Source organism: Plectropomus leopardus, chromosome 19 (genome assembly GCF_026936395.1).
Source record: "Plectropomus leopardus strain MGB_pleo_1.0 chromosome 19, ASM2693639v1, whole genome shotgun sequence".
Classification (NCBI taxonomy): Eukaryota; Metazoa; Chordata; class Actinopteri; order Perciformes; family Serranidae; genus Plectropomus; species Plectropomus leopardus.
Window position 1 is genome coordinate 8,606,217 of NC_142194.1, and position 15,833 is coordinate 8,622,049.

The 15,833-nt window shown below is 33.4% G+C and overlaps 1 protein-coding gene across 1 annotated transcript in view; it reads left to right on the forward strand.

Moving 5' to 3' along the window:
• cyth1b (cytohesin 1b) overlaps positions 1 to 13,974 on the forward strand; it is a 31,102-nt gene extending 17,128 nt beyond the window's left edge. Inside the window, 8 exon segments of the mRNA XM_088070098.1 lie at positions 437 to 630; positions 1,199 to 1,347; positions 1,834 to 1,945; positions 2,535 to 2,611; positions 2,729 to 2,800; positions 12,498 to 12,652; positions 12,738 to 12,801; positions 12,803 to 13,974. Coding sequence (XP_087926224.1) covers positions 437 to 630; positions 1,199 to 1,347; positions 1,834 to 1,945; positions 2,535 to 2,611; positions 2,729 to 2,800; positions 12,498 to 12,652; positions 12,738 to 12,801; positions 12,803 to 12,823 — 844 coding nt within the window. The 3' untranslated portion in view covers positions 12,824 to 13,974.
• Positions 13,975 to 15,833: the final 1,859 nt, after the last annotated feature.

Here is a 15,833-nt window from a genome sequence, read left to right on the forward strand (position 1 = left end):
GGTATGACAGAGCAGGAAAAGCTAATGATAATTCTTTCTATTTAAGTGTCTTGGTACAACATGATACTGAGCCAGCATGTCTGGTGATAATGTTAGGACCATGAAATTTAAGCAGCCAAATGTAATTAAGGTATCATTATTGCTTTCTATTTTCTTTAAAGCTGTTCATGTTTATACATGTGCAGCACTGAGGATATATCAGATTCTATCAATGTACTATTAGTTTCCTGCATATGTGAACTTATGGAGCATTAGCAGTTCTAAAATCATCCATTAATCTGTTTTTATCTGATTCATTACATCTCATCCAGCTCTTGTAGCTGCCAGCTCAGTGAGCTAAAAAGAGCTGCATTTAGTTCTTGATCCTGTTGTCCTTCTGTTGTCTCCCCGTGCGTGTGTGTGTGGGTTTGTGTGGGATTGCGTTTGTGTCGTGCAGAGATGACTTCAATATCGAGGTTCTTCACGCCTTCCTGGAGCTTCACGAGTTCACAGACTTGAACCTGGTTCAGGCTCTCAGGCAGTTCCTGTGGAGCTTCAGGCTGCCTGGCGAGGCTCAGAAGATCGACCGCATGATGGAGGCGTTCGCCCTGCGATACTGTCGCTGTAACCCCGGAGTGTTTCAGAGCACAGGTACACGTGTTTTTGTGTTCAACAGGGGGAATAAGAAAGCCAATAGAAAAAAACAAGTTTACAGTCACAGTATTTTTGCCTTTTTTCTTTTTTGAGTAAGACACAAAAAGTAAGAACAGAATTTATTTATTTATATATTTTTAATTTTCAGTAGTCAGCTTTATTATTCACAAAAAGTCCCTGTTCAGACTCAATCACAAAGACACACAGATGATTTTATCTCTTCTAATGTTGAAATGTATTTATTTATTTATAAAAATATGTTTTATTGTTTCCCACAAAAACGTCCCTATATACATATATATACAGAAAAAAAAACATAAAAACCACAGGTACAAAGAAAGTACAAATTGCAAAAGCGAGTTGAAATAATTTCTAATGCACAGTGATTGTACATTAAATTCATTATCTGGTGTCACATCAGTCAGAGCAAATGTCTTCTGAGCTTTGCATGTCAAAAATTTTAATGACTAAAATTAGCTAATAGTTCTGAGAAATGTTAAACTCTGGTCATTTTAGTGGTCAATTCCTGAAAAAGTACACAAACTCACCTTGTCTTCTTTTACAGATACCTGTTACGTATTGTCCTTTGCTGTAATCATGTTGAACACGAGTCTACATAATCCTAACGTGAAAGACAAACCCTCCGTTCAGAGATTCACAGCGATGAACAGAGGCATCAACGATGGAGGAGACCTGCCGGAGGAGCTACTCAGGGTGAGAGACATTTGTTTTCATATGACTTTCCCCTTTGTGATTTATTTGGACTGTGACAAAGTGTACTCTGTTGTTATACAAACAAACGTACTACTACAAAAACACAGTGCTGTCATTTGCCTTGATGAATTGTGTGAAGTCGCACTATGTGTCCAGTCGATGATCAGTGCACTCTGGTGAATAAACACATTGAACAATAACAAATGTTGCATGACAAAGAAATCTTTATTCAAGCATTAATAATAATAATAATAACAATAATAATAATAATACTGTATGATACTGATACTCACAAAAAATTGTGCATATTTCTCAAAGGGAGTTTGGCATTTTATTGTCCACCAGGAACAGCATGGGAAATATTTTCAATTAGAATCGAGTTGTATAATTTTAAACATAAAATGAAAATACTCAAGTAAAGAACAAGTACTTCAGTAAATGTACTTTCCATAACTCTTTATCATCTCTGTCTCCCTCACTCTGTAGAACCTGTACGACAGCATCAAGAATGAACCCTTTAAAATCCCAGAGGATGACGGGAACGACCTCACACACACCTTCTTCAACCCGGACAGAGAAGGCTGGCTACTGAAACTCGGTATGTGCATCCATGTGGTGTGAAAGATTTCATTTTAATGTCAGTTCATTGAGCCGAGATCCTGTTGTTATTAGTACTGTCAGCCGAAAGGCCCTCTACTGGACTAGATGTGTAACAGCATCTTTGACATGAGGACGACAGACTTGGGTTGTATTTTCATGATATTCTTCTGTTGACATTCTTCTTGTTTGTTTGTGTTTCATGGATTTTTGACTCCAGGAGGTACGTACCATTAATCTCTCCAGCTTCAATGCACTGCTTTGCTTTTGAGCTGTTGCCCTCCCTGCCTTTTACTCCCACTGGCTGTGTGCATTTATCCCCACATCACAAAATGATTTAATGAAAGCTCATCTGTTGGCTGTACAGTGTTAAGCCATAATGTGAAAAAAAAGTCGTTTCACATTTGTCTCTAACTGCTGGCCACTGACCCAAATTTTAACCTCAGCTTTGCGATCAGTAGGCTCTATGCTTAACCTGCTGATTTGTGCTGTCAGTGTGCTTCAGAGTGTTGCTGTCATCACATGAAGTCTAGAAGGCAAGTTGTGTGTTTCTTTACTGAAGGCATAGCTCACCTGTAATCTCTCCTCAGGAGGACGAGTTAAGACATGGAAGAGACGCTGGTTCATCCTCACAGATAACTGCCTCTACTACTTTGAATACACAACAGTACGTCATTTTTGTTTTGCCAGACAAAAGAAGTGATGTCTGATAATTGTTGTGTGTAAGCTTAAGTACTTAGACCTCTCACATTGTAATTTATTGTCTCTTTCCACTGTTTATAAGGATAAAGAACCCAGAGGAATTATTCCACTGGAAAATCTGAGTATCAGGGAAGTTGATGACTCCAAGAAACCGGTAAGCTCTTTCTCCCCTTGTTCTCTTCTTTGCAAAAACACCCCAAAACATCATAATATAGCATGGCAAAATGGCAAATTACTACATTTCCCAAAAAAAGATGAAAAAAACCTAAAATGGTATGGCAAGTCACACCATAGCATAAAATTTTGCAAAAATGGCCAAAAACACCATGATATAGCATGTTGAAAAAACAACCCAAAATGCAATACTATAGCATGGCAACCTGTATGGCAGCCTTTCAACATATGCCATAGCTAAAACAGTTGCAAGAAGTGACAAAAAAAACCATAATCTGGCATGTGGAAAAAATGACCAAAAAAGCAAGGCTATAGTATGGCAAAAATGTCAAAATATGACATATCCCAAAAAGTGCTGAAAACCACATTGAATCACATTCAGTAGCGTTTCAAAACACAACATAGCATAGAAAGTTGCAAAAAGGGACAAAAACAAAATAATTTGGCAATGTGGAAAAATGACCAAAAAAGCAAGGCTATAGTATGGCAAAAATGTCAAAATATGGCATATCCCAAAAAGTACTCAAATCCACATTAAATCACATAAAATAGCGTTTCAAAACACACCACAGCATAGAAAGTTGCAAAAAGGAACAAAAACACCATAATTTTGCACGTCGAAAAAATGACCGAAACAGCAAGGCTATAGTATGGCAAAAATGTCAAAATATGACATGTCCTAAAAAGTGCTGAAAACCACATTAAATAACATAAAACAGCGTTTCAAAACACAACATAGCATAGAAATTTGCAAAAAGGGACAAAAACAAAATAATTTGGCAATGTGGAAAAATTGCCAAAAAAGCAAGGCTATAGTATGGCAAAAATGTCAAAATGTGACATATCCCAAAAAGTGCTGAAATCCACATTAAATCAAATAAAATAGCGTTTCAAAACACGACATAGCATAGAAATTTGCAAAAAGGGACAAAAACAAAATAATTTTGCATGTCGAAAAAATGACCGAAAAAGCAAGGCTATAGTATGGCAAAAATGTCAAAATATGGCATATCCCAAAAAGTGCTGAAAACCACATTAAATCACATTAAATAGTGTTTCAAACCACAACATAGCATAGAAAGTTGCAAAAAGGGACAAAAACAAAATAATTTGGCAATGTGGAAAAATTACCAAAAAAGTAAGGCTATAGTATGGCAAAAATGTCAAAATATGACATGCCCTAAAAAGTGCTTAAAACCACATTAAATCAAATAAAATACTGTTTCAAAACACAACATAGCATAGAAAGCTGCAAAAAGGGACAAAACCACCATAATTTTGCATCTCGAAAAAATGACCGAAAAAGCAAGGCTATAGTATGGCAAAAATGTCAAAATATGGCATATCCCAAAAAGTGCTGAAAACCACATTAAATCACATTAAATAGTGTTTCAAAACATGCCATAGCATAGAAAGTTCCAAAAAGGGACAAAAACAAAATAATTTGGCAATGTGGAAAAATTACCAAAAAATCAAGGCTATAGTATGGCAAAAATGTCAAAATATGGCGTATCCCAAAAAGTGCTGAAAATCACATTAAATCACATAAAATAGCGTTTCAAAACATGCCATAGCATAGAAAGTTGCAAAAAGGGACAAAAACAAAATAATTTGGCAACGTGGAAAAAATGAACGAAAAAGCAAGGCTATAGTATGGCAAAAATGTCAAAATATGGCATATCCCAAAAAGTGCTGAAAACCACATTAAATCAAATGAAATAGCGTTTCAAAACACAACATAGCATAGAAATTTGCAAAACGGGACAAAAACAAAATAATTTTGCATGTTGAAAAAATGACAGAAAAAGCAAGGCTATAGTATGGCAAAAATGTCAAAATATGGCATATCCCAAAAAGTGCTTAAAACCACATTAAATCAAATAAAATAGCGTTTCAAAACACAACATAGCATAGAAAGTTGCAAAAAGGGACAAAAACAAAATAATTTGGCAATGTGGAAAAATTACCAAAAAAGCAAGGCTATAGTATGGCAAAAATGTCAAAATATGGCATATCCCAAAAAGTGCTGAAAACCACATTAAATAACATTAAACAGCGTTTCAAACCACAACATAGCATAGAAATTTGCAAAAAGGGACAAAAACAAAATAATTTGGCAACGTGGAAAAAATGAACGAAAAAGCAAGGCTATAGTATGGCAAAAATGTCAAAATATGGCATATCCCAAAAAGTGCTGAAAACCACATTAAATCACATTAAATAGCGTTTCAAAACACAACATAGCATAGAAAGTTGCAAAAAGGGACAAAAACAAAATAATTTGGCAATGTGGAAAAATTACCAAAAAAGCAAGGCTATAGTATGGCAAAAATGTCAAAATATGAAATGTCCTAAAAAGTGCTGAAAACCACATTAAACAACATAAAATAGCGTTTCAAAACACAACATAGCATAGAAATTTGCAAAAAGGGACAAAAACAAAATAATTTGGCAATGTGGTAAAAAATGACCGAAAAAGCAAGGCTATAGTATGGCAAAAATGTCAAAATATGGCATATCCCAAAAAGTGCTGAAAACAACATTAAATAACAAAAAACAGTGTTTCAAAACATGCCATAGCATAGAAATTTGCAAAAAGGGACAAAAACAAAATAATTTGGCAATGTGGAAAAATTACCAAAAAAGCAAGGCTATAGTATGGCAAAAATGTCAAAATGTGACATATCCCAAAAAGTGCTGAAATCCACATTAAATCAAATGAAATAGTGTTTCAAAACACAACATAGCATAGAAATTTGCAAAAAGGGACGAAAACAAAATAATTTGGCAACGTGGAAAAAATGAACGAAAAAGCAAGGCTATAGTATGGCAAAAATGTCAAAATATGGCATATCCCAAAAAGTGCTGAAAACCACATTAAATCAAATGAAATAGCGTTTCAAAACACAACATAGCATAGAAATTTGCAAAACGGGACGAAAACAAAATAATTTTGCATGTCGAAAAAATGACCGAAAAAGCAAGGCTATAGTATGGCAAAAATGTCAAAATATGGCATATCCCAAAAAGTGCTGAAAACCACATTAAATCAAATAAAATAGCGTTTCAAAACACAACATAGCATAGAAAGTTGCAAAAAGGGACAAAAACAAAATAATTTGGCAATGTGGAAAAATTACCAAAAAAGCAAGGCTATAGTATGGCAAAAATGTCAAAATATGGCATATCCCAAAAAGTGCTGAAAACCACATTAAATAACATTAAACAGCGTTTCAAACCACAACATAGCATAGAAATTTGCAAAAAGGGACAAAAACAAAATAATTTGGCAACGTGGAAAAAATGAACGAAAAAGCAAGGCTATAGTATGGCAAAAATGTCAAAATATGGCATATCCCAAAAAGTGCTGAAAACAACATTAAATAACATAAAACAGTGTTTCAAAACATGCCATAGCATAGAAATTTGCAAAAAGGGACAAAAACAAAATAATTTGGCAATGTGGAAAAATTACCAAAAAAGCAAGGCTATAGTATGGCAAAAATGTCAAAATGTGACATATCCCAAAAAGTGCTGAAATCCACATTAAATCAAATGAAATAGTGTTTCAAAACACAACATAGCATAGAAATTTGCAAAAAGGGACGAAAACAAAATAATTTGGCAACGTGGAAAAAATGAACGAAAAAGCAAGGCTATAGTATGGCAAAAATGTCAAAATATGGCATATCCCAAAAAGTGCTGAAAACCACATTAAATCACATTAAATAGCGTTTCAAAACACAACATAGCATAGAAAGTTGCAAAAAGGGACAAAAACAAAATAATTTTGCACGTCGAAAAAATGACCGAAAAAGCAAGGCTATAGTATGGCAAAAATGTCAAAATATGGCATATCCCAAAAAGTGCTGAAAACAAAATTAAATAACAAAAAACAGTGTTTCAAAACATGCCATAGCATAGAAATTTGCAAAAAGGGACAAAAACAAAATAATTTGGCAATGTGGAAAAATTACCAAAAAAGCAAGGCTATAGTATGGCAAAAATGTCAAAATATGAAATGTCCCAAAAAGTGCTGAAAACCACATTAAGTCACATAAAATAGCGTTTCAAAACATGCCATAGTATAGAAAGTTGCAAAAAGGGACAGAAACAAAATAATTTGGCAACGTGGAAAAAATGACCGAAAAAGCAAGGCTATAGTATGGCAAAAATGTCAAAATATGGCATATCCCAAAAAGTGCTGAAAACCACATCAAATCACATTAAATAGTGTTTCAAAACACAACATAGCATAGAAATTTGCAAAAAGGGACAAAAACAAAATAATTTGGCAATGTGGAAAAATTACCAAAAAAGCAAGGCTATAGTATGGCAAAAATGTCAAAAATATGACATATCCCAAAAAGTGCTTAAAACCACATTAAATCAAATAAAATACAGTTTCAAAACACAACATAGCATAGAAAGCTGCAAAAAGGGACAAAAACACCATAATTTTGCATCTCGAAAAAAAAGTCAGAAAAAGCAAGGCTATAGTATGGCAAAAATGTCAAAATATGGCATATCCCAAAAAGTGCTGGAAATCACATTAAATCACATAAAATAGCGTTTCAAAACACAACATAGCATAGAAAGTTCCAAAAAGGGACAAAAAGACCATAATTTTGCATCTCGAAAAAATGACAGAAAAAGCAAGGCTATAGTACAGCAAAAATGTCAAAATATGACATATCCCAAAAAGTGCTGAAAATCACATTAAATCACATAAAATAGCGTTTCAAAACACAACATAGCATAGAAAGTTGCAAAAAGGGACAAAAACAAAATAATTTTGCACGTCGAAAAAATGACCGAAAAAGCAAGGCTATAGTATGGCAAAAATGTCAAAATATGGCATATCCCAAAAAGTGCTGAAAACCACATTAAATCACATTAAATAGTGTTTCAAAACACAACATAGCATAGAAATTTGCAAAAAGGGACAAAAACAAAATAATTTGGCAATGTGGTAAAAAATGACCGAAAAAGCAAGGCTATAGTATGGCAAAAATGTCAAAATATGACATGCCCTAAAAAGTGCTTAAAACCACATTAAATCAAATAAAATACTGTTTCAAAACACAACATAGCATAGAAAGCTGCAAAAAGGGACAAAAACACCATAATTTTGCATCTCGAAAAAATGACCGAAAAAGCAAGGCTATAGTATGGCAAAAATGTCAAAATGTTGCATATCCCAAAAAGTGCTGAAAACCACATTAAATCACATAAAATAGTGTTTAAAAACACAACATAGCATAGAAAGCTGCAAAAAGGAACAAAAACACCATAATTTTGCATCTCGAAAAAATGACCGAAAAAGCAAGGCTATAGTATGGCAAAAATGTCAAAATGTTGCATATCCCAAAAAGTGCTGAAAACCACATTAAATCACATAAAATAGTGTTTAAAAACACAACATAGCATAGAAAGCTGCAAAAAGGAACAAAAACACCATAATTTTGCATGTCGAAAAAATGACCAAAAAAGCAAGGCTATAGTATGGCAAAAATGTCAAAATATGGCATATCCCAAAAAGTGCTGAAAACAACATTAAATAACATAAAACAGTGTTTCAAAACATGCCATAGCATAGACATTTGCAAAAAGGGACAAAAACAAAATAATTTGGCAATGTGGAAAAATTACCAAAAAAGCAAGGCTATAGTATGGCAAAAATGTCAAAAATGTGACATATCCCAAAAAGTGCTGAAATCCACATTAAATCAAATGAAATAGTGTTTCAAAACACAACATAGCATAGAAATTTGCAAAAAGGGACAAAAACAAAATAATTTGGCAACGTGGAAAAAATGAACGAAAAAGCAAGGCTATAGTATGGCAAAAATGTCAAAATATGGCATATCCCAAAAAGTGCTGAAAACCACATTAAATCACATTAAATAGCGTTTCAAAACACAACATAGCATAGAAAGTTGCAAAAAGGGACAAAAACAAAATAATTTGGCAATGTGGAAAAATTGACTGAAAAAGCAAGGCTATAGTATGGCAAAAATGTCAAAATATGGCATATCCCAAAAAGTGCTGAAAACAACATTAAATAACATAAAACAGTGTTTCAAAACATGCCATAGCATAGAAATTTGCAAAAAGGGACAAAAACAAAATAATTTGGCAATGTGGAAAAATTACCAAAAAAGCAAGGCTATAGTATGGCAAAAATGTCAAAATGTGACATATCCCAAAAAGTGCTGAAATCCACATTAAATCAAATGAAATAGTGTTTCAAAACACAACATAGCATAGAAATTTGCAAAAAGGGACGAAAACAAAATAATTTGGCAACGTGGAAAAAATGAACGAAAAAGCAAGGCTATAGTATGGCAAAAATGTCAAAATATGGCATATCCCAAAAAGTGCTGAAAACCACATTAAATCACATTAAATAGCGTTTCAAAACACAACATAGCATAGAAAGTTGCAAAAAGGGACAAAAACAAAATAATTTTGCACGTCGAAAAAATGACCGAAAAAGCAAGGCTATAGCATGGCAAAAATGTCAAAATATGGCATATCCCAAAAAGTGCTGAAAACAACATTAAATAACATAAAACAGTGTTTCAAAACATGCCATAGCATAGAAATTTGCAAAAAGGGACAAAAACAAAATAATTTGGCAATGTGGAAAAATTACCAAAAAAGCAAGGCTATAGTATGGCAAAAATGTCAAAATATGGCATATCGCAAAAAATGCTGAAAACCACATTAAATCACATAAAGTAGTGTTTAAAAATACAACATAGCATAGAAAGCTGCAAAAAAGGGACAAAAACAACATAATTTTGCATGTCGAAAAAATTAACGAAAAAGCAAGGCTATAGTATGGCAAAAATGTCAAAATATGGCATATCCCAAAAAGTGCTGAAAACCACATTAAATCACATTAAATAGCGTTTCAAAACACAACATAGCATAGAAAGTTGCAAAAAGGGACAAAAACAAAATAATTTTGCACGTCGAAAAAATGACCGAAAAAGCAAGGCTATAGTATGGCAAAAATGTCAAAATATGGCATATCCCAAAAAGTGCTGAAAACCACATTAAATCACATTAAATAGTGTTTCAAAACACAACATAGCATAGAAATTTGCAAAAAGGGACAAAAACAAAATAATTTGGCAATGTGGTAAAAAATGACCGAAAAAGCAAGGCTATAGTATGGCAAAAATGTCAAAATATGGCATATCCCAAAAAGTGCTGAAAACCACATTAAATCACATAAAATAGTGTTTAAAAACACAACATAGCATAGAAAGCTGCAAAAAGGAACAAAAACACCATAATTTTGCATGTCGAAAAAATGACCAAAAAAGCAAGGCTATAGTATGGCAAAAATGTCAAAATATGGCATATCCCAAAAAGTGCTGAAAACAACATTAAATAACATAAAACAGTGTTTCAAAACATGCCATAGCATAGAAATTTGCAAAAAGGGACAAAAACAAAATAATTTGGCAATGTGGAAAAATTACCAAAAAAGCAAGGCTATAGTATGGCAAAAATGTCAAAATGTGACATATCCCAAAAAGTGCTGAAATCCACATTAAATCAAATGAAATAGTGTTTCAAAACACAACATAGCATAGAAATTTGCAAAAAGGGACAAAAACAAAATAATTTGGCAACGTGGAAAAAATGACCGAAAAAGCAAGGCTATAGTATGGCAAAAATGTCAAAATATGGCATATCCCAAAAAGTGCTGAAAACCACATTAAATCACATTAAATAGCGTTTCAAAACACAACATAGCATAGAAAGTTGCAAAAAGGGACAAAAACAAAATAATTTTGCACGTCGAAAAAATGACCGAAAAAGCAAGGCTATAGTATGGCAAAAATGTCAAAAATATGACATATCCCAAAAAGTGCTTAAAACCACATTAAATCAAATAAAATACAGTTTCAAAACACAACATAGCATAGAAAGCTGCAAAAAGGAACAAAAACACCATAATTTTGCATGTCGAAAAAATGACCAAAAAAGCAAGGCTATAGTATGGCAAAAATGTCAAAATATGGCATATCCCAAAAAGTGCTGAAAACAACATTAAATCAAATGAAATAGTGTTTCAAAACACAACATAGCATAGAAATTTGCAAAAAGGGACAAAAACAAAATAATTTGGCAACGTGGAAAAAATGAACGAAAAAGCAAGGCTATAGTATGGCAAAAATGTCAAAATATGGCATATCCCAAAAAGTGCTGAAAACCACATTAAATCACATTAAATAGCGTTTCAAAACACAACATAGCATAGAAAGTTGCAAAAAGGGACAAAAACAAAATAATTTTGCACGTCGAAAAAATGACCGAAAAAGCAAGGCTATAGTATGGCAAAAATGTCAAAATATGGCATATCCCAAAAAGTGCTGAAAACAACATTAAATAACATAAAACAGTGTTTCAAAACATGCCATAGCACAGAAAGTTGCAAAAAGGGAAAGAAACAAAATAATTTGGCAATGTGGAAAGATTACCAAAAAAGCAAGGCTATAGTATGGCAAAAATGTCAAAATATGGCATATCCCAAAAAGTGCTGAAAACCACATTAAATCACATTAAATAACGTTTCAAAACACGACATAGCATAGAAAGTTGCAAAAAGGGACAAAAACAAAATAATTTTGCACGTCGAAAAAATGACCGAAAAAGCAAGGCTATAGTATGGCAAAAATGTCAAAATATGGCATATCCCAAAAAGTGCTGAAAACCACATTAAATAACATAAAATAGCGTTTCAAAACACAACATAGCATAGAAATTTGCAAAAAGGGACAAAAACAAAATAATTTGGCAATGTGGAAAAATTACCAAAAAAGCAAGGCTATAGTATGGCAAAAATGTCAAAATATGACATATCCCAAAAAGTGCTTAAAACCACATTAAATCAAATAAAATACAGTTTCAAAACACAACATAGCATAGAAAGCTGCAAAAAGGAACAAAAACACCATAATTTTGCATCTCGAAAAAAAAGTCAGAAAAAGCAAGGCTATAGTATGGCAAAAATGTCAAAATATGGCATATCCCAAAAAGTGCTGAAAATCACATTAAATCACATAAAATAGCGTTTCAAAACACAACATAGCATAGAAATTTGCAAAAAGGGGCAAAAACAAAATAATTTGGCAATGTGGTAAAAAATGACCGAAAAAGCAAGGCTATAGTATGGCAAAAATGTCAAAATATGGCATATCCCAAAAAGTGCTGAAAACAACATTAAATAACATAAAACAGTGTTTCAAAACATGCCATAGCACAGAAAGTTGCAAAAAGGGAAAGAAACAAAATAATTTGGCAATGTGGAAAGATTACCAAAAAAGCAAGGCTATAGTATGGCAAAAATGTCAAAATATGGCATATCCCAAAAAGTGCTGAAAACCACATTAAATAACATAAAACAGCATTTCAAACCACAACATAGCATAGAAATTTGCAAAAAGGGACAAAAACAAAATAATTTGGCAATGTGGAAAAATTACCAAAAAAGCAAGGCTATAGTATGGCAAAAATTTCAAAATATGGCATATCGCAAAAAATGCTGAAAAACACATTAAACCATATAAAATAGTGTTTCAAAACACAACATAGCATAGAAAGCTGCAAAAGCAGCATTGCTTATGTGTGTTTGTGTGTTTTGCTTAATTCATCAGAACTGCTTTGAGCTCTTCATCTCGGACCACAAAGATCAGGTGATCAAAGCCTGCAAAACTGAGGCAGATGGACGCGTCGTCGAGGGAAACCATACTTTTTATAGAATCTCTGCCCCGACTGCAGAGGAGAAAGATGAATGGATCAACAGCATCAAGTGAGCCACATTTTAACTCTTGACTGTCTGCCGTACGATGATCAGCATGAAACCTTTTCTCTAACTCTCCTCTTTCCCCCTGCAGAGCTGCTATCAGCAAAGACCCGTTCTACGAGATGCTGGCTGCTCGGAAGAAAAAGGTTTCGGGGCTTTAAAGCTGCTGACAAGTAAACATTGAAATGTTTCCGTTAAAGCAGCTCACTGGATGTGGACCTGATACTCCTGCGGCTGCAGTGACACTCGGACCTGACAGGAAGGATTTTAATTAAGTCACGTTTTAAACCGGCACTCCTTCAGTACCGAGCACAGACTGAAAAGAAGAACTGGACGCAGCTACTGTGACATCATCCTTTGGGTTATGAACTACTGTTTTGAAACCTTGAAGTTTGGCATTTCAGCCATTGCCGTCTTTTGTTTTGGAGCTATAAATGACCATAATTGAACGATTTTGAGTATGCACATTGCTTCATCTCTAACCTGATGTAGAGGTTTCCACATCCTGAAAAATACCCCGCTTTATATTATATTCTGAATGGGACCATTATTTACAAAATCAACATCATGCTGTATTGAAGACTTGAATCAAAGATGAAGTCCATAAACTTGTTTGGAAAATGTTCACTGAGGTAATAAATCAAGTGAGAAGTAAAATAATTTTCTCACTGACTTCTTTACTATTTTATGTCTTTTTGCAATCCGTGGAGTCGCCCCCTGCTGGCCATTAGCAAGAATGTAGATTTAAGGCACTTTCACGAGTTTCACTTTTCAGATCCAGAGGCGTCATCCACCTCCTGTGTACAGTCAGTTATGTTTTTTTATCTTCCTTTTGGACGCTCTACTTCTGCAGTACTGTACTGATGCTGTGCCCTCTGGTTAGGAATCCCACTGCTCTTAAAATCTGCTGTATGGACTGTTGAAAGATTAACTTTGTTCATAGTTAAACTGGAGGTGAAAAAGACACCTGCTGATGTTTTAATAAGACAATATATTACAACATGAGGATTAAAAGAGCGGATGAATGAACAAGATCCAGAAGTTAAAATTGTACATTTTAATGAGGTCTATTGAAACTCAAGATGTCAACTGGAAATAAATGTAGTCATCTCGTCTGGGACGCCAGAATTTGTCGTTTTGTCTGATTTGCCATGAAGTTGTTTTTTGTTTTTTTTTTAAACCTGTTTTCATACTGCTGTTGGTCTTTGTCAAGGCACTGTTTATGAAAATGAAGTTGATGCATAAATAGCTACATATTTATTTATCCAGATTTCTTGTAATTTATTGCTTTGAGTTTTGGCTCATTAAAGGTAGAAACAACAATTCAACCCTGGATTTGGTTTTCATTTGACTTTTGTCAAGAAATTCATGGTGGACCGAAATAGTATGAAAAAGTCATTCTATGGTGTTATTTCATGAAGTTTTTGGCCTTTTTTTGACAGGCTGTTCTACGATTTCCAGCTGTTTTTAGAACATGTTAAATTTTGACATTTTCGCCATACTATAGTCTTGCTTTTTTGGTCATTTTTTTCAACATTCTATTTCATGTATTTCGGGACAGTTTTTGGATGCTTTTTCAACACTGTGTCAGTCAAGATATGACATGTCCCAAAAAGTGCTTAAAACCACATTAAATCACATTAAATAGCGTTTCAAAACACAACATAGCACATAAATTTGCAAAAAGGGACAAAAACAAAATAATTTTGCACGTCGAAAAAATGACCGAAAAAGCAAGGCTATAGTATGGCAAAAATTTCAAAATATGACATGTCCTAAAAAGTGTTTAAAACCACATTAAATCACATTAAATAGCGTTTCAAAACACAACATAGCACATAAATTTGCAAAAAGGGACAAAAACAAAATAATTTTGCACGTCGAAAAAATGACCGAAAAAGCAAGGCTATAGTATGGCAAAAATGTCAAAATATGACATGTCCTAAAAAGTGTTTAAAACCACATTAAATCACATTAAATAGCGTTTCAAAAAACAACATAGCATAGAAATTTGCAAAAAGGGACAAAAACTAAATAATTTGGCAATGTAGAAAAAAATGACCGAAAAAGCAAGGCTATAGTATGGCAAAAATGTCAAAATATGGCATATCGCAAAAAATGCTGAAAACCACATTAAACCACATAAAATAGCCTTCAAAAACATGACAAAGCATAGAAAGTTGCAAAAAGGGACAAAAACAACATCATTTTGCACGTCGAAAAAATGACCGAAAAAGCAAGGCTATAGTATGGCAAAAATGTCAAAATATGACATGTCCTAAAAAGTGCTGAAAACCACATTAAATCACATAAAATAGTGTTTAAAAACACAACATAGCACAGAAAGCTGCAAAAAGGAACAAAAACACCATAATTTTGCATCTCGAAAAAATGACCGAAAAAGCAAGGCTATAGTATGGCAAAAATGTCAAAATGTTGCATATCCCAAAAAGTGCTGGAAACCACATTAAATCACATAAAAGGGCCTTTTTAGATACCCCATGGCACAGAAAGTTGCAAAAAGGGACAAAAACAAAATAATTTGGCAATGTAGAAAAAATGACCGAAAAAGCAAGGCTATAGTATGGCAAAAATGTCAAAATATGGCATATCGCAAAAAATGCTGAAAACCACATTAAATCACATTAAATAGTGTTTCAAAATACAACATAGCATAGAAAGTTGCAAAAAGGGACAAAAACACCATAATTTTGCACGTTGAAAAAATGACCAAAAAAGCAAGGCTATAGTATGGCAAAAATGTCAAAATATGACATGTCCAAAAAAGTGCTGAAAACCACATTAAATCACATAAAATAGTGTTTCAAAACACAACATAGCATATAAAGCTGCAAAAAGGAAGAAAAACACCATAATTTTGCATCTCGAAAAAATGACCGAAAAAGCAAGGCTATAGTATGGCAAAAATGTCAAAATATGGCATATCGCAAAAAATGCTGAAAACCACATTAAATCACATAAAATAGTGTTTAAAACACAACATAGCATAGAAAGCTGCATAAAGGAACAAAAACACCATAATTTTGCATCTCGAAAAAATGACCAAAAAAGCAAGGCTATAGTATGGCAAAAATGTCAAAATATGGCATATCCCAAAAAGTGCTCAAAACCACATTAAATCACATAAAATAGCGTTTCAAAACACAACATAGCATAGAAAGTTGCA